Source organism: Camelus dromedarius, chromosome 16, assembly GCF_036321535.1.
Source record: "Camelus dromedarius isolate mCamDro1 chromosome 16, mCamDro1.pat, whole genome shotgun sequence".
NCBI lineage: Eukaryota > Metazoa > Chordata > Mammalia > Artiodactyla > Camelidae > Camelus > Camelus dromedarius.
In genome coordinates, this window is record NC_087451.1 from 52,857,117 (window position 1) to 52,875,995 (window position 18,879).

General features: G+C 59.2%; 1 protein-coding gene across 2 annotated transcripts; it reads right to left on the reverse strand.

The window, feature by feature from the left end:
* Nucleotides 1-2,068: 2,068 nt before the first annotated feature.
* On the reverse strand, nt 2,069-18,384 carry PPP1R9B (protein phosphatase 1 regulatory subunit 9B). 2 transcript variants are annotated; one of them, XM_064495951.1, is made up of 10 exons: nt 16,497-18,384; nt 12,468-12,600; nt 11,041-11,161; nt 9,137-9,241; nt 7,965-8,100; nt 7,232-7,384; nt 7,068-7,121; nt 4,316-4,566; nt 3,884-3,980; nt 2,069-3,679 (listed from the first exon to the last, which is right to left on the reverse strand). In XM_064495951.1, the coding sequence occupies exons 1-10, from the start codon at nt 17,871-17,873 to the stop codon at nt 3,626-3,628; spliced, it is 2,481 nt and encodes an 826-aa protein (XP_064352021.1). In that variant the 5' UTR covers nt 17,874-18,384; the 3' UTR covers nt 2,069-3,625. The 2 variants fall into 2 exon arrangements, with proteins under 2 accessions (XP_064352021.1, XP_031325515.2); XM_031469655.2 differs by having other exon boundaries at nt 4,316-4,545; nt 16,497-18,383.
* Between the last annotated feature and the right edge of the window lie 495 nt (nt 18,385-18,879).

The window sequence follows — 18,879 nt, forward strand, 5'->3', positions numbered from 1 at the left end:
GCCAGGATGGTCTTGGGACCATGGATGAGGGCAGAGCTCATAACCTTTAGGTGCTCAGGTATCTAAGGAGATGTGTGTGAGTTTTGGCATCTCTGGCTGCCTTCAGAATCTGCTGGCAGCCATGGGTTGCTGGCTAGATTATGGAGATCTGGGGAGGAGAGTGGTGACTCTGGAGGTCTTATTGGGGCTGTGTCTGGGGTCTTTAAAGCAGACAGTTTGCAGGCATTTGCTGAGATCTGGGTGGTAGGTTGGAATGGGGGTGTTGATTGTTTGGACCCTGTAGGGAGTGGGGAGATGATGTGTATGTAGCACCAGTGCTGGGGCGGTTTCTTTGGGAGGGTGTCTGTAGGCCACAGAATCCAGGAGGACCCCCTGTGTTCCTAATGATGCCCAAGCTTCTGGGAGTTGAGAAACCTCCTTCATCTGATTTCCCTCCCCTGTGGCAAGTGTTGGGGCTCTGGCAAACCCGCTCAGGCTCCTAAGAACTGGGGAGGTGGCAGGGCAGGGCTGGGGTAACGCCTCACACAGGCTTGCCCATGGCCACTTGTCACAGCCCCAAACACAGACATACTTCACAAGTGAGTCACATCTCAGGCCTGAAAAACTCACAACAAAGCTACACACATCTCCAGCCCCACACCACTCAGGCTTAGACATGGGGGGGCTACTTTCCAAAAGGGTTCTGTCTTTTGGAACATAGAATGGCCCAATACATAGGACAGATGAGGTTAGGACCCCATCCTGGATACTTAGCCCCAGTGATATTAGCAGACTCCCATGTCTGCCTCCCCATCCAGGAAGGTTCAGCCACTTCACTTCTTGGGAACTTCTTGGCTAGGTTGCCTGTGCAGGGTCTAAGTCACCTCTAACTCTGTAGACATGACCTGTGACCTTGTGGTTTGGTGGTTTCTGATCCTGGGATTTGGCCGCTTGGCTGTCTTCCCAGAATTGTTCCAAGGAAGGACCATCCACTTGTAAAAGAAAATGCCTTGAGAGACATGGCCACCATTTCCAGATTCCCGGGTGAGTCTCAGGTGGGTGGCAGGACTGGACTGGTCCTATACAACCCTGAGGTATAGAACGAGGGGTTTTGAGAGGAACCTATGAGAAGCCAGAATTTGGCTTGACATGAATGAGACTTGTGTAACAGAGCCATCCGGAAGGGAGTGGCCACCACAGGAGCTGACTGTCACTGGAGTTCTGGTGAAGGCCACTCATCTCGGGTTTGTCAGAGACCCACCAAGGTGACCCTGAAGGGCCCTAATATTGGGACTTCCATTCTTTAGGACAAGGGGGACTGGGGGAACCCACTTGGGGGCCAGGCCACTGAACACGAGTGCCTTGTGTGCACTTCAGCTCTCACACAGCACACAGTACCTGGAGCAAGGGAAGGCTGGTGTTGGGGGATGGTCCTGCTGCCCCCACTTTCATCTCTCTCTGGGACTTCTTTCAAATGTTTCCCTGGAACCCTGGCATCTGTACTCCCAGACCCACTGGTATTAGAACTGGTGAGTTAGCAACCAGACCTGCTGGCACAAAGTGGGAGATTATGACTACTTAAGGCCTTTCGGGCGACCCCTAGAGGATTCTCTAAGACCCTGGGGATAAAACTGCTCTATCACCTCCTACCACCAGCTGCCACCTCCAGGAAATCTTTGATCCTTATGAGTACCTTATACAGGGTACCTTGTGAGAGAAAGGCCTAGGTACCTCCATCAGGTTAAAGGACTTCTCAGGGGAGGGTCCTGGGGCCCAACTTACCATATCTAACCCATCCTCTAAATTCCATTAAAGGTCTTGTAAGAAAAGTGATGAGTCTAAGGAACACTCCAGAAACCCTGGGCTTGCCCAGAAGGAATCAATAAAAAAACAAAACAAAACATGGGTGCTGATGCGGGGGGGGCGGGGGGGGCGGCGGCGGTAAATGGTGGCAGAGAGGGAGTTTTCGGGAACAGGGGCTCTCTATAAAGATCCTCAGCGTCAGATGTAGCACTGGCAGGAGACCCCTGAGCTCAGACTGGCATCTCTGCCCGCCCCCAACACGAGTCAAGAAACCAGGCAGCGAGGCTCTAGGGACTGCTTTTATGGGGACGACCTGACAGAGGGCATGGTCCGTACAAAACCGGGAACAATACATACATATATATATTATATACAGAGACGCAGTCCTGCGGAAGGCGGGGCGGTGCCCCCGGCTAGGGAAACCGGAAGCTCCCCGCGGCCCCGCCCACCGGCCCGCCCCCTCCATCTGCCGAGGCCGAGGAGGTGAAGTTCCCGGCCTCGGAACTATGACAGCCAGCTCTTTCAGGGGTTAGGCGCACGTCTGGGGGCAAGAAGGGGTTGCTGAGAAATACTGATCGATGGCAAGGTCTATTTACAGGGGACGAGGAGAAGCCAAAACGGATGGGACAGGGGTTGTCTGTTTTTTAAAAAAAGAACAAAAACCCAGGCTGAGGCAGGGGGCCATAAGAAAGAGGCAAGATGAGAGATGGATTCTGAAAGGGGAGGGGACCTGGGGGGGGGTCTCACTTCCCTTGGTCCAAGCCCCAATTTGGGGTTAAAGTGGGGAAACGGAGTCGATTTCACTTAGAAAGCAGGCTGCCAGCAGAGCAGCCCTGGTCTCCAAAAGGTGAGTAGTAAAATTTTGCCCTCCGGTCAAAACACTGGACAATGCGGTGTGGGTGGAGTGAGGCTGAATCTCTGATGTTAGTACAAGGCTTCCAGGTGTGGCCCTGGACAGGGCAGGACAGGGCCTGACTCTCCAGTGAGAAGCGCTCCCCTTGCCTAAAACCAGGCCCCCTAAGCTGATCTCCTCTCCTCTCTTGCATTCCCAGGCTTGGCCAGGGAACCTGGACCCCAAAGAGGCCACAGAACAGTTCCAGGAGGAGGTTATGGCTATTTGGCACCTGGGGGAGGGGAGGCACAAGGAGAAATTTAGGGCTGCTGCCCCAGTAAAAGGGGGAGCTGGAGACCAGGTGTCCTGGACTCTCCCCCTTTCACAAAGGATACATGAGAAATCAGTGCAGGGCCAGGCCCAGCCTCCAGGCTCTGGGTGGATTCTATCCCTCCTGTTTGGACAGACAGAGATGGGAGAAGGTGTGGAGGCAACCCCTCCCAACAGGAGGTCAGAATGCAACAGAACAGCACAATGATGGGGGAGGGGGTAAGGACTAAGAAGGTAGAATCTCAAGTCAAGAGGCCCAGGGGCCCCTCAGGAGCCCCATGAGTAGGGAGCAGCCTCCAGGTGGTGAGATGCTGGGAGAGCCCCCAGCCCTGCTGCAGTCCAGAGACAAAGGCTGGAGGTTGTAAAGTCTGGCAGTTTGGTCTGCAAGTCCTTGTGTCCATCCACCACCCAGGCCAGCCCTTGGCATCCCATGGCCTCTCTGCCTCAGCCCCATGGGCAAGAAGGAGGCCATCCTTCCAGCCACCTGTCTGCCTGGGCCACCTTAAGGGGGCCTGTGACACAAGCCCTCTGGTCCCTGAAGCTGGGGAAGGTGGGGTGGAGGGGTGGGGGGAGTCGGGGCACCTGTCCCCAGGCTGGTAGGGGGCGGGGTGAAGTATTGAGGACAGGGGAGGGAGGACAATAGGAGGGGATTAATATTGTCCGGTCAAGGAATGATTCCTGTTAAGTAGAATTGGAATTCCTCAGTGTTTGCAGGTTTCCTTCCAGTTCCGAGATCTAGAAAACAAAGAAGAGAGAGGGTCAGGCCTGGACACTGGGCATGGGCCCTGCCCCTTCTGCCCTCAAGACAGAGATATGACCCTAAGTTCTCAGCCAGCAGCATGACTCCCCCCTCTCCCTCAAGGATCCACAGATCCTGCGGTGCTAGAGGTGGGGCTCACGTGCTGCTCCCTCCTGCCCGCAGTGCACCTCTGGGCCTACCTTGTCCAGGAGCTTATCCATCTCCTCCTTCCTCGCCAGCTCTGACTCCTCCAGAACCCGGCGCTGGGCTGTCTCCTTTTTCAGGAACTCAATCTCCCTGGGGATCAGTGGGGGACAGACGGCAGGTAAGGGTCTGTGGTTTGGATTCCATCCAGAGAGCCCAGAGTCCTCTGTCTTCTCCTCAGCCCCACCTGAGCTCTGCTCCTCTCCTTGTTCTCAGGTCAGGAGGTCCCAGGCTTCCCAAAGCCTCTGGCTTGTTGGCTCTGGCACCGTCATTACAAGCCCAGGCACCCCCACCACGGGGCCCTCCCACTTCTGTGCTTCTTGCCTCCCTACTTGGCTGGGATGGGGAGGAAATGCCACCCCAGGCCTCTTGCTCCTCCCCGGGCCCGGGAGCCCCGGCCTCCGGAGCTCCGGCCCCTGGTCACATACTTCTGCTGGTAGTCCTTGATGAGGCGCTTGGCCTTGCTGTACTTGCGCTCCAGGGCTTGGTACTGGGCCTGGGTCTCCCGCAGGTGCTCGTCCACAGCCTGGCACAGGCTCTGAGCCTCACCCCAGTAGCCCTCCAGCTTCTCCATGCGCTCCTTGTTCTCCTCCACACTCTGCTCCAGCTGGGCCTTCTCCACCCGCCAGCGCCCTTTCTCCTGCTCCAGGCTCTGCAGCTGAGAAAGGAAGGAACAGCCCTGGGTGGGTGGCGGGCAGAGGCTCTGGATGATTTTTGCAGGAAGGAGCCCACCGCCCCCCCAACTACTAACTCTCCTTGGCTGAGCCTGAGAACCAAAACCCAGAGAGGGAGGAGGTGGGGCCTCAGCTTCAGAGTTTCCAGCCAGGGGCCTTGACACAGTGCCTCACTCCTAGAAGGTACGAGGCCCAGGTTAGTCACTGACTAGCTCAGTCTAGGGGTAACACCACTTCAGTCTTAAGCCTTAGTCCTCCCATCTGTAACGTGGGGCTGATGCCTTGCCAAGTTCACAAAGGCTACAGTGAGATGGTAGATGTGAAAGAACAGGGCAGGTGAGGGTCACCATTGCCCTCTGGGCCCTCTCTGCAGCCCCGGTCCCACTGACCAGTCCCTACTCTATGGCTTCCTAAACAATTCTGGTTCCTGTCCCGGCTCCCAGACCACCCCAGTGCAATCCTGGGGCCTCCCTTCTCTCTATACTCACCTCCCTCACGGCCTCGTGCGGAGCCCAGAGTCTCCAGACCACCTCCACTCCCAGCTCCTCAGAGGCACCCTGCCTCAAACCCTGCCCCACCAGTACAGACCTATTCCTCCTTTCCTGACTAGCCCACCTCTGTCCACAGGTGCCATCATCTCACTGCCACCCCAGTGCTCAGCCTCAAGCCTCTGCCTGCCGCCTCAAGCCTCTGCCTGCCCCTCCAACCTTGTTGGCTGCAAACACCCCTTGCCCTCTGTGTCCCAGCCACACAGGTCTTCATGCAGATCCTCGGACCTGCCACATTCCCTCTTGCTGCAGGGACTTTGCCCTCACCGTTCCCTGTGCCGGGAATGCCCCCATCAACCCACCCACTGCCTCGTCATCTCCCACTAGTTCACCCTTCAGCTCTCCGCTCAGTGTGTCACTTCCTCAGAAGTCTCCCGTGATCCCCTCCAATGGCACAGCCCACACGCACCCTGGCTGCATCAGGGGCCATCAGCTCTAGGAGCTCAGTGGCCCTGTCCCCTCCTCCAGAGCCTGAGTCAGATATCGGTGTGCAGACTCTAAGCTGCACAGGGCAAGGATCAAATCTGTTTCTGCCCATCACAGGGACTAGATGGTTCTGGGTACCTACAGGGCACCCAATAGATGTTTATAAATTGAAACACCTTTGACTTGCTTCTCCCCTTTGTGCTCTGCATCTACCCGGGAACATGACCAGTCACCTCGACCTGGGAAACGCAACCCAATCCGCTCTTCCTATCTGTACCCTCTCCTGGTGCCCTCGGCAGCCCTGCCCACCCTTGCCAGGACCCCACCCGGGGCCTCTTAACTGGTTCACGGGCCTCCAAGTCCTGCCCACCCTCATGCCTCCCACTTTGTCGGCAGTGCCCTTCCCCCTAGGGCCCCCATATGGCCACAGGACCAAGGCTGGAGTCTTAGTGGGGAGTCAGGATGCTGTAAGAGGCAGTCCAGCTCTGCCTCCCCTTTCTCCCCCAGGAACGGCTGCCACGGCCTGTGGGCCTCCTTCCAAAGCCAGTCTCCAAGCTCACGCTTGTCTCCCTGCCAGGAATGCCCTTCTTCTGCCTCAAACATCTCAACCCTGCCCTCCCCTGGGGCTCAGCTCTACACTTTCCTCTCTCCACATGTGCTGGTCTAAGCCCACATGTGGGAGTGCACACGTCTACCTGGGTGCACTATGTCTGCGTGGCCCTGTGTACCCCACCTTTCCCCGCCACACTGGAAGCCCCACGGGAAATGGGACTCCTAATGTCCAGGCCCAGTAGGGGTCCAGGACAGACTTTTGATATGAAGTCTGTGTATCTATGCCTGCAAGCGTGTTGGCACCCAGTGTGCCTATGTGGGTGTCTGTCCATGGCACACATGTGTGATTGTGGATGTCACGTGTGTGCACCATCTGGTAGCATCAGCGTCTGTGAGAACGCGCATGTCCTGTGACACTCTTCCGGAGCGATGGTCATGCCTGTGCGTCTCACAGCAGACGGACACAGAGGTCTTGTCATGTGGAGCAACAGGGCCAGGGTCCCCGTGTTATGTCTAAACAGAGTGGGTGTCTCTAGGTATCTGGGTGAATGGGTCTGCGGGTACTGTGAGCCTCGGGCCCAGGCTGGTGTGTGCCAGTGCGTGTCTATCTGGGGGGGTCTGCATTTATCGCTGGACTTGTGTGTAGAGCACACGTGAACGTGAAGACACCCAGAGTACTAGTAGCTAATAGCTCACCTTTTAGACACTGCACTAAGGACCTTACATGGATTATTCCATTTCATCCTCACAACAATCCTATGGTGTTGGCACTATCATTACCCCATTTTATAGGTGAAAAGACTGAGGCACAGAATAGCAAGTGAATGGTGGAGAGACAGGTCCAGACCTTGAGCTCTTAACACTACCCTCCCTCACCTCAGAGCAGCTTGTTCTATGTCTGTGAGTGGTAGGTCAGCGTGTGCAGGTGTGTGTGTGTGGGGTCGTCCCCCCAGCCCTCAAACCTCACCCCCTCCCCTTACCTTTCTTTTCAGCTGCTGGATCTCTGCCTCAGTCACAGCATGCTTGATCTGGAGCTGTGGGGGCAGAGGCGCAGACACTCAGCTCTGGCTGGGGCAGGCAGTGCTGCAGGGCTGGGTACTGGCCTGCCCTTGCCCTCCACCACCCCAGGGACCCCGCCTCCCACCTCCTTGAACTTGTGCACCAGCTTCTCGGGCTCCATGTCCACAGGAGACAAGGCATCCTCATTCTCTGCCAGCTCGAACACCTCGATGGCCATCTCGCCGCCCGGGAACGTGGGGCTCAGCTCCTCATCCTCGTCGGTGGCATACTCTCCCGTCTGCGAAGGAAGACAGGAGGCTGTGCACCCTGCCCACCCCAGCCTCCCCCAGCCCTGATGACCAAAAGGCTTAGAACAGCCGCAGTCTGGCCGTGTCAGACTGGCGGCAACCCTGGGATGTGGTTTATGCCTCCTCCATCAGACTGGGGCCACACCAGGGGCATGGTCTGTGTCTACCCCCAGCAGCCCGGAGAGTCCCCTGAAGGCAGGGGTAGTTCCCCTCCGAAACTGAGACCTCTGAAGAAACAGCCTCTGCTTTCCCTCACCACCAGCAGGTCCCCTGAGGTCTGGGGCTTTCTCCTTCCTCAGACCAAGGTTAGGGGTATGCCTTTCCCTCAGAGCGGGGGCTCTTTGAGGGAACTGTTTCTTCCTTGTAGGACCAGGAGGGATTTCTGAAGACAGAGGATGTGACTCCTCCATCAGACTAAAGGTTCTTTGAGGGAACGGTCTGCATCGCCTCCCTCAGGCAGGGGGCTCCCTCAGGATAGCAGTGGCCTGGGAAAGCGGCAGAGGCAGATGGCTGTAATACTGTATCAGCCACCAGGGGGCGATGATGCTGCCAGGCAGGCAGAGTCCCTACCTCCTCGTCATCCTCCCCGTACTGGGCGTATCTCTGCTCCATCATCTCCCGCTGCCATCGCTCCTGTTCCAGGGTCTGCTGAATTAGCTGGGCCACCTCACTCTGCTCACCTGGCCGCTCCCGGCCAATCATAAACCTGCAGGGGTACCAGCAATGTCCCCTTTGTCTCTGTCCTTAGCTGGATAATGCCACCATCCTCCCTGCTGGTATTCCCCTCTCCACACCCAGGTACTCCCAGGGGAGGTGAAATGAGAGGGCTGAGTCCAAAGGCTGCAGAGTGTTAATAATGAATGGGGGAGCTGAGGGCCTTTACTGGGTTTCCTCCCCGGGAGAGGCAGAGGCCCACTAGCCCTCCTAGCCAGTTCTGGGGGAGGGGAGATGTCAGTCACTTTGGGCTGGGCTGCAGGGGACATGACTTCAGGAGGTGCCAGTGTAGGCACTCTTCCCCCACCACACAGGGGAAAACAAGGCAGGGGACTGCCAAAGCTGACCCCAGGGCTGTGGAGAGGTGTCTTGTATGAGCTCCAAGGCCCTGAGCTTCAGGAAGGGGCGGGATGATGGCGACTGGAGATTAGGATGGAGAGGAAATAGTGGAACTTCCAGGCACCAGCCCCTCCTCTCCGTGGCCACCCACATCCTGTTTCTCTCTACCACCCTTTCCTGGGGGCAGTGCCCCTGTTGGAGGGGGCAGGAAGTGGTCCCTGAATGTTATGGCAGAGAGGAACACAGGGAGCATTCTAACCCAACCCCCTCAATTGACAGGCCCAGGGAGGAGAGTCCACCTAGGAAGACACTCGCCAGAGAAGAGGGAAGGATGAACCCCAATTTGGATGGCATTCTCCTCACACATCTGGGATCTTCAATGAATGAGTCGCAACAGGCAGGGGGAAGGAGATTAACCCTAAGAAGTCAGTTTGGAGGTGTGCTGGACAGTGGGTCTTGAGCCCAAGAGCTGGTGGCTAGCAGAGGTCAGCGGCTGGAGATGGGAAGGCAGACGAGACAAGGGATATGCGCACAGCAATTCCTTCTGGCAGGGAGACAGTGGAAGCTTCTCTGTAAGCTGGGCCACCCAGAGCTTTAACTCGGTGTGGGCAGGTGGGCAAAGTGTCCAGATGAAAACTGAGCCTCCTGTGTGCTCCCACTCCCCACCGCCCCGGCCTCCCGGGCCTCACCGCACGCGGCCCTTGGTGTTCCGGAGCACGGAGGCTGCAAAGCTCTGGGTCACTCCCACCAGACTCGTTCCATCCACCTCCACCAGGAGATCATTCACCTGGATCCTAGGGGGAGTGACATTAGTTAGGGGCCACGAGGGGAACTATGGAGCTGGGCTTGCCATGGTCCCCTTCCCATCAGAAACTCGAGACTCAGTCCCCACAGGGACCTGACACTTTGTCTACCTGCATAAAATACATGAGGCCAGAGGATCAGGTATCAGCCAGGCTCACCTGTGGGCAGTGAGCCCCAGGCAAGCACACCAGACACAGGCATCCGGGACCAGGAAGCACTTCTCATGGTAATCACACACTAGTCCCCTCCTCCATCACACCGGACAGACCAGTGTGACATCCATAGAGCTCATCATGGCCATGCACACAGGTAAGGGCCCGCCCACACATAGCCCTCTTACACGTCCATTTCTGCAGAGACCTGCAGATTTCCTCCACACACACACAGTCCCAAAGGGTCACCTCCCCTGATACAGGTACACAGCCCCCAACACCTCCAGCTGTGGCTCAGAGAGCCCTTGTTCTCCACACAAGGAGAGAGATGGCGGTGGTCTAGCCTGGTCAGCTGAGGGAGATGAAGGAGTGGGAGGGACCCTTAGCCACCTCCTTCCTCCACTCCTACCTCCCCGGGAGCGCCAGGCCTCTCTCAGGGCTCCCACACGGAAATGGAGGAAATGGCCTGTTGTAAACAGCTCGCTCCCACATGCCCCACACGGGGGCATGAGCTCTGGGACAGCGGACACTCTCATATGCACACACACTCCCCAAAAGGCCAAGAGATGACCATGGAAAAGCCTCTGGAAAGCTCAAATTAGGGGGCAAGTGAAAGAGCAGGAATGGTCACCTTTTCTCTGCCCCCAGCTCCACGCCAACTGGGCTGCAGCAGGCAGAAGCCCCCTGAGCAAGGCAACCCCACCCTGCGCAGCACAAGCCCAGTTCTCACAGGGATACCCACTCTTCTCTGTCACATGGAGGGGTCTGGGTTTAGAGGTACCACAGATACCCCTGAAATCAATCTTCAATTCACAACAACCCAGGAGGGCCCTAAAGCCATTCCCACATCCCCTCTGCAGTACACCCCCAGAAAGGTCACTGGGCTGCGCAGGACTCCAAGAGGTCCTCCCTGAGCCCTCTGACCCACAGAACTCATGCCCTCCAGCCTCAGATGCCAAACACAGGTACGCAGGCACGGAGCAGCCTCCTCTCCGGCACCCCCTCTACCTCTGGTTCTGCTAGCACCACTCACCTGGTCCCATTCGCTTTCTAGGCTCCAGCATACCTGCCTGCTTTCAGTCCCCTGCGTGGGACGCCTTGCACACCCACTCCCTCGGCCTAGCTAACTCCTGCTCGTCCTTCAGCTCTCAGCTCCTACATCACTTCCCTGATACCCAGAGAAGTCAAGCCCTCCTGTTGTAGGCTTTTCCCCCATTTCACCATTTTCTGTGTGTCCACTTAAATGTCCATCTGCCTCACTACACTACACATTTCCCAAGAGGAGGGCCCTCATCACTGATTCCTCAGGGACTGGCACCAACCTTATGACAGAGTCAGAGACTCCTATTTGCTAAACAAACAAAAAAGCTCATATGTACTCCACCAGGCACAGAGCCTCCACACCCGCACTCTCCCCACCATGGCCCAACAAACACTCACAACCAGGACACGCAACACCCACACAGCCCCCTAGTATGCAAGCCCCAATGGGGTGAGGGCTCCATCCGTTTGGTTCACTGTCCCCCCAGGGCCTTGACCAGCACCTGGCACAGCAGTGCTCCACCAACATCTGAGCCCCACACAGGTAGTGGCCCGGCCCGCAGGACGGTGGCTGATCAGGGAAGCGGGGGCAGTACCTGCCATCCCGATGGGCCGCTCCGCCCTCAGTCACGGTCTTGACGAAGATGCCCAGCTTCTCCAGGCCCATGTCCGCCCCGGCCCCCATGCCAATAATGCTGATGCCCAGGCCCTCGGAGTCTGTGGAGCAGAGGGTGATGAGAAGCCAGTAAGGGGTGGGGGGCTCCAGCCAGGGGCTTGCAGGAGACAGAGACCCCCCACCCCCAACCCTCACTCTGGGGTACGTACAGCCCCACCTCAAGAAGCAGCCTCCATGCTTAGAGGATGTCCCACACCTGAGGAAGGTTCATGGTTCTGTCCACCCCCTCTTTCCCAAGCCAACTAGGATACTCTTGGGTCACTCCCTGCCCTCTGCCCCACCTGCAGCAGGGGGTGCTAAGGGGAGTACTATTTGTATGCAGATGAAGGTGTGGGGTAGTCAAGGGGACAGGGCCTTCCCCTCTCTAAGCAGTGTCATCCTTGCTCAGAGCCTCAATGACTCAAGACCTCCTGCTTTTCTCTCTCCCAAGGCCCACTCCTCTCTCCATAGCTGCCCCTGCCTGTTTCATGGGCTTCTGACATCCAATATCATGATCTTCCCCTATGAACAGGCTTTTCCCATCCGCCACTCCCTGGCGCCTGGGAGTCACCTGGATTCTTCCCTCCCCCTCATAGCCTCTGCTAAAGCCAAATAACCCCAAGACCCTGCCGTTCCCACCTCCCAAGGATCTCTCAAGTCCACCCACTTCCTGTACCGCCATCATCTTGTCTACCCCACAGTGGTCCCTCTCCATCCACTTATGACCCTTCGCCCCACATCACAGCCTGGTATGGAGCAGGATGGAGAGAGGCAGAGGGGCACCGGGCCCCAGCTGACCTCTGGAACACCTTTCCCATGCCTTGCATGCTTCCAGTCCATCTTAGAAAAGAGTGGTCTATGATGAGTTGCTTACACACCCCTCTTCCCCCACCATCCAAACCCAGCCAGGTCTCTCCTCTCTCCCACATACTGCCCTGATCTCCTCTGCAGAGCTCAACTCAAGCATCACTTCCTTGGGGACCCCCCTGAGTCTGGTCAGGTCTCCTGTTCAGTGCAACCCCTCTCTTCCTTTCCCAGCCTCTATTACTGTGCATTAGGATGCAGTTCAGCATGACCGTTCCATCCATGCCTGTCTCCCCTGTCGGTCTCCCATCATTGTTTGGCCCACATAGCCCAGGACTCAGCCCAGTGTGCTCCTGGGGACCTGGTAACTGCAGAAGCATGTGGTGCAGCATGACAGACAGGGGTGGTGGTGGTGGGCGCTTGGGCTGGGCTGAGTCCACATGGCTCTGGGGCACTGACACGGGCCCAGTCAGAGGTAGAAGCACAAAGTCCCAGTGGAAGCCCGAGGGTCCAGGGCAGAAGCTGGCATCAGGGAGGAGTCCCCTCCCAGGTGACCTGGCTCACCCTTCTCCAGCTCCACAGGGAACAGCTCCAACCTCTCCACCCGCTTCTCCAGCTCGTACTCAGCAGAGGCTGCCATGGGATCCACGTCCTCGTTGCGACGATCGTAGTCCTCGTTGGAGTAGGTGCTGAACACCTGGGGAAGAGGCCATTTGTCAGAGGGGCGACAGGAAGGCAAGGGCTGAACTGGCGTGAAGAGGCCGCCAGGGCAGGCTGTGCCTGCCACCCACCGTGGTCCCCTCCTGCCGCAGGCCTCTCCCACCCCCGGACAGGTGGCGATGAGGCCTCCCCTCCAGCCACGATGACCCCAGCTCGGAGTGAAGGCCCTTCTAGCTCTGGAGCTGTGGGGCAAGAGACAAAGGGAGCATTGCCCATCCACACCACAATTCTCTTCTGCAGCCTTGACCACATGGGCATGGCCAGCTGGAATAGGAAAGGAAGGTCAATGCTGGAGAAATTGTCAGACGCAGGAACCCAGGTTTCCAGGTCCCCAGGTCACAGAGAGACTGACACACAACCCCTGTCCCAGACAAAGGCGAGGGTGCACATGGACACAGACGGCAGGAGAGAGAGGAAAGAACAAGCTGAGCAGAAGAGGGGAAAAGGAGGAGGGAAGAGTGGGGAAGAGGCTAGAGGATGCCAGATGGGGAGAGAGGGGGGTGCGGGTGTGAGACGTGGGGAGGGGTGGGGGAGGGGAGCAGGGGAGAGCAGGATGGAGAGAGGCAGAGGGGCACCGGGCCCCAGCTGACCTGAACCTGAAGTTGAGGCGGGGAGGGGGAGGAGGGAGGCAGGAAGGACCACCTCTGCCCTCAAGGAGGAAGGGCAGGCCCTCCACCTGAGCTGCCCCTATGGCCTTGCCTGCCTGGCCAGGCCTCAGTCTCCCTCCAGAGCCACAACTCTCTGGGGTCTCCCTTTATCCCCAGCACACTATGAGGTCCAGCAGAGGTCCTGGCCCAGTGCCCTGGAGAGAGTAGGGAGATCGGGGAGGTGGCAGCCTCGGACACTGTCCACAGCAAACCTGGCCTCATTGTCCCCTTCACTCCTCTGCTGTCTCTCAGCAGAAAGGGGAATCTCCCAGCCTGACCCTCCTGCAAAGAACAGGGAAGGTAGGACAAGGCTCTGCAGGAGCGCCCAATTCGGGGCCCAGGCAGGGTGCCCCCAGTGGGAAGTTAATGAGCACCATTTGGGGTACCATGATGTGTTCCTGCTTCATTGCCCGCAGCGACAGGTTGGCACCACTTGGAGCCAAGTGGGGGCGACGAAGGGTGGCAGCAGCTCTATCAGATGGCTGGGCCTGCGGCCTGAGGAGCTGGAGTGGGGCACCGTCTCCACCGAGGCCCCTGCCAGGGCCCCTCTCCTCCAGGAGCAGACCCCATAGGCACCCAGGCGGGCAGTAGCATTCTTGTGTCCCAGTCTTGGTTTGGTGTCACCCCTCAAGCCCCACCGCAGACGCTCACTCCTACAAGGTGGCTCCTAACTGGGAAGGGCCTATGTGGTCACTTAACTCACTGGCCTCAATTTCACAGCATCAGAGAAAGCTGCGGTCAAACCCTTAAAGCTCCTCATCAACAGTGCAGTGGTGGGACTGCCCTCTTGACATCTGGCCGGTGGCCCCCAAGCTCCTGGGAGGGACGGGTCACTTTGCACATAGTGCAAGATGCCAGGTCCACTGCCCAAGGACACAGGGGTTAGCTCGCGGCAGGGCAGGATGATACTGCGACCAGATGGGCTCTGGTGGGTGGGCCACTGTGACTTTGTCCCCATTGCACAGGTGCCCCAGGACAAGGGCTGGCGTGTGCCTAGACCCTGCAAACCAGCTTTGGCCCACTTTTGCATTTCAGTCCCCTGACCCTCACCCTCCCATTTATCAGAGAAAGTCCCTTCATCCCTCAGTCTGTGTGGTGGCTTGGGTAAACCAAATCCCTCCCCTCATGCATGAGCGCATGCAATTACACATACACACACACACAAACACACACACACTGTGTGACCTCCAAAACACCCCCACAGCTTGTTCTGGGCTTTGCCCTCCCCTCTTTTCTCAGCCTATCAAATCCTGCCCCCTGCAGGAAACCCAGGCCTCTGGCTTAGAGGCCCCAGACCACTCCTCATGGCCTACCACCATGTATCCAGCCTATCAGAGGGCCCTGGACCCAGTCTCCCTTCTCCAGGTGACAGTCTGGAATTGAGCTCTCTGTCCTCAGCAGAATCCTCCATCAAGGCAACAACTGGGTCATCTGAGAGGCACCAGACCCTGGACTTAGTATCAATGCAGGGGTTGGGGCAGAGAGAGGGAAAAACTGGGTGAGAGGAGGGAGTCCCCAACAAGGTCAAAAGTCAGACATACAAAGGTGGCGCTACACACCACAAGCTCCCACACTCAGGCGAGCAACAGTCACCAGGGAGTTAGGGAGCACTGCTCCAAATCATGTGCTATTTTTTACCCAAAAATCAGGGTAAGGTGTCAAATATAGACAGTCAGAGGTCCAGGACTGAAAGACGAAACTCCACCTCTGAGGGGATCAGGCAGCTCAGGGAACTGGTTGTGGTGGTGGTGGGAGGTCCTGATTGTCACAGTCGTCCCCATCTCTGTCCTCAGTGTCCCAAGAAACCCCCCATAATGCTCAATTCCCTCCCTCCAGGATCCCAGCGTCTTCAGAAGGGGAGAGGGGAGGGGAAAGGGCTTGTGAGGTCACAGCCCTGGTGAAGGGGCTAGCCCTGGAGGGGAGTAGCACTTTTCAAGCCTCCTGGGGTGGGAGATGGGAGAGGAACAGAGGAACTGGGGCAGGTGAGAGGAAACGTGGGTAGCTTCAGTGTCCAGTAGTTATGGCAAGTGCGATCAAACAGATGAGGGTTTGGCTAGGGAAGGGTAAAGGCTTCCTTCCCCGGGCCACCCCCAGAAAGCCAACTTGGGCACATGAAGCACAGCTGAGCCTGGGGCGGTAAGAAAGAGCCATTAGGCTGAATGTGTCAGCCAAGAATGGAGGGTACTAAGAAGGAGGGGGTGGTGCTAGGGTTCTTCATTCTCCCAGGGGATATCCCCCCATCATCAGCACTGTTCTGAGGATCTCAGAGCAATGGTACAACCCACAAACCAATCACCAATAGTGGGGGGGGGCAGCTGAGGCACCCCTCAAAAAGGGACAGCTCCCACCCCTCCTTCAGGGAATCCAGAGAATGTGGCAAGAGCGCCTGCGGCCTGCCAAAGCCAAGAGCAAAAGCAGGAAGGCTGCTGCCAGGCACCTGGGGGTTTCCTAGCCCCACCTCCTTCTCTTCCATACCCTGCTGAAGGCCTAGCCTCCTCAAAACCACAGAAAGTGCCTGCTCGCTGTGGAACCCTACACCCCCACCTTGGGAGCTGGCCCAGCACAGACCCCAGGGAACCGGCCTCCAGTCACATGGCTCCAGCCCAGCTCACCCTCACAGACATGCTTCCCTCTTTCACTTCTGCAAAGTTGGGGTGAGGGCTACAGGCAGTCAGGAGGAAGGGCCACAGTGGGTCCCCTGCACCTTCGTTTTGGGAAGTTCCAGGTTCCTCCCCCACCCCTATGCAACTCCAGTGTAGGGGGAAAGCAGGGGGTGTTTCTAAGCTCCCCTGGCCTCTCCTACCCAGAATGGAGTAAGGACCAAAGTGGGGAGGCTTTCCTGAGGACATACACACACACCTTCCCACCGACCAAGCCGTGGCCTCTAGCAGCCTCTGGAGGGAGAATGACTGGGAAAGGAAGGCAAAGCAGGTGTCCCAGGGTGTGCGTGGGGCAGGGTGGGTGCGTCTAAGCGCTGGGCAGGGCAGCAGGCAGAGGAACCTGAGGGCAGGTCAGGGCAGGTCACCCTGTCTCAAGCCTGAAAATTTTCCCCTTCTGACAAACACCTGGAAGTCCCCCATGCCCCCCTCGGGGTGGTAACTTATGGGAAGGGGGCTGGGTGGCAGGGCTGACTCAGCCTGCCAAACCCGGCTGGCTGGTTGTCGAGGTGGGGGCGACAGCGTGCACGTGGCAGGGGCGGCGCGGGGGCGGGAGGGGGCTCACTTACTTGGATGGGCGCCGTGCTGAAATGGATCTTCCGGCTAGGGGCCGGGTCCTCTTCCTCCGAGAGCCCCGGTATCTCCACGCAGCCCGATTCGGGCTCGTAGGGGGGCTCCCCCTCATCCTCGTCTTCTTCGTCGTCCTCCTCCAGGGCACTGCCCCCAGAGTCCTCCCCCAGCCCACTGTAGGCGCTCACGTCCACCAAGTCAGCCTCCGAGAAATCCTCCTTCTTGGACTCGTCCGCCTCCTCGGGGGCCACGTCCGGGGCCCGGCCACTGCCTACCCCTCTCTCATGTGCCGCCACGGTCGCAGCCTCCTCCTCCTCCGGGGCCGCCTGGGCCTTCGGCTCCTCGGGCGCGGGGCTGGCGGTGGTTGCCAGGACGCTGCCATTCTCCAGGGCCGCGTGGACCGTCACCTCCGCCTGGATCACCTCTGCGGGCGCCGCCTCGGCCTCTGACTCCCCGCTCTCCTCCACCTCCACAGGCTTAATCTTGCGCACCTCCCGGGGCTTGGGGGGAGGCCGGGCGGGGGCCACTCGGTGCTGCGGGGGCTGCTGCCCCCCGGGGCCGCGTTCCTTCTCGGCTGGGGCATCCCCCGACGGGGCGGGGGGCGGCGGGGGCGGCTGGAACACCCGGGACCGCTTGCTGACCAGCTTCGAGTTGACCTGGGGAGCCCCGGCGCCCGCGACCCTGGGCAGCCCAGGCCCGCGGTGGAGGCCGGTCCTCGAATCGGCCTTCTCAAAGACAGCACTGAGCTGGCTGACCGTCGGCGACACGGCGTCAGTGTCCAGCTTGTCCAGCGCCTCGGTGCTGCCGTTGAAGCGCACCACGACGTCCAGCTTCCGGTCCTGCAGCCCGGCGCGCTCCTGCCTCAGCAGCCGCCGCGCCGCGGCCTCCTTGTCGCCGCCCGCGGCCGCGGGGACACTCCGTTCGAACAGCTTCCGCGTCTCCTGCAGCCGGGACGGCGGGTGCGGTGGCGGCGCGGGCTGCGCGGAGGGAGCGGGCTTGGAGTCGAAGCGACTCACGCGTTCCGACACGCTGGTGCCCAGCTTGAGCAGGGCGCTGTGGTCCACGTTCTCGTTCAGGCTGCTGGCCCGCGGCAGCGACAGGCGCACGCCGCGCTCCGGCGCCCGCAGGGCCTCGGTGGGGCCCGCGCCGCCGCCCGCCTCGCCCGGCGCGCCAGCCGTCGTGCCCATCTGCAGGAACATACTTTTGATACGGTGGACGTTGGAGCCATATTTCTTGTGGTGGGCCGCCTTGGGTGCCTCGTCGGGCCCGGGCGCGTCGGGAGGCTTCAGAGCCTGGATGCCCGCCTCGTAGGCGCTGCGGTGCGGGGAGGCGCTCCGGAGGGGACCCCCGGGCCCCCGCGGCTCCGTCTTCATCATAGTGGGGGGAGCCGGGTTCACATCCCCACGCTTCCCGCTCCCCCCTTCCAAAAGGCGGCTGGCCAATTCGAGACCACCGCCCCCTCCTCCAGAAAAAAAGGAACTCCGAAAGGCCTTTTTTAGGCTCCCCTCAAACCAAGCTGCCAAAAACAGTTAACCTCGCTTTAAAAAAAAAGGGGGGGGGGGAATCTCCGAGCGCCCTGTGTGGGTCGCCACCCCCAATCAAGCTGCTAAAGACAGCCAGCTCCTCTTACCAAGCCCGAGCGGCCTGGTATGGTCGCCCCCACCCAAATTAGAAAAGCGGCCGCCGGGGCCGGTGGGACCGCGCGCCCTGCCCGCGAAGCAGCGTCGGAGGCGCCGGCTCACATCGTCCGAGGCGGTGTCAGCGGGGCTGGTAGCCCGGGCGCCCCCAACCCCGGCCGGGGGCCTTGGTTCTCGGGGGGCCCGGCACCCAGGCGCCCATGGCTGTTCGGCCGGCCCGTACTGCTCCGCCGCCGCGCCACCCTCCCTCCCTCCCTCCCCCCCGCGCCCCGAGCCTCGGTCTTTCTCTGGCTCTGCCCGAGCGGCGGCTGCCCGAAACCGAGCGGCTGCCCTTCTCGCCGCCGCCGCTGGGGGACTGGCACGTCTGGGTCCTAAAGGGATCGGATTTCCGGGGCCCGGAACCTGTGAGCCCTCCCCTTCCCCTCCTCTCGACTGTATCTCCTCCCCTGCCCCTTCCTCGCCACAGCCTTCCGCTGACCCCAGACTCTGGCCAGTCGTCTTCAACCCTTCCATCCCAGCCTCTTACTGCGGCTTTTCAAGACCCACATAACCGCACGCCCACAAAATACTGGGGGGAGGCAATCCACAGTGGTCTCAGTGTGGCCCTTCACCCCAGAAGTGAAGGGAGAATAGTGGGGAGGGGCACAGGATCATTTCTTTCAAGATTCCTCGAGTTCCCTAGTATGGTTCAAGGCTAACAGCATCGCTGGGCTTTTTGAAATTTTTAAAAATTCAGATTTCTGAA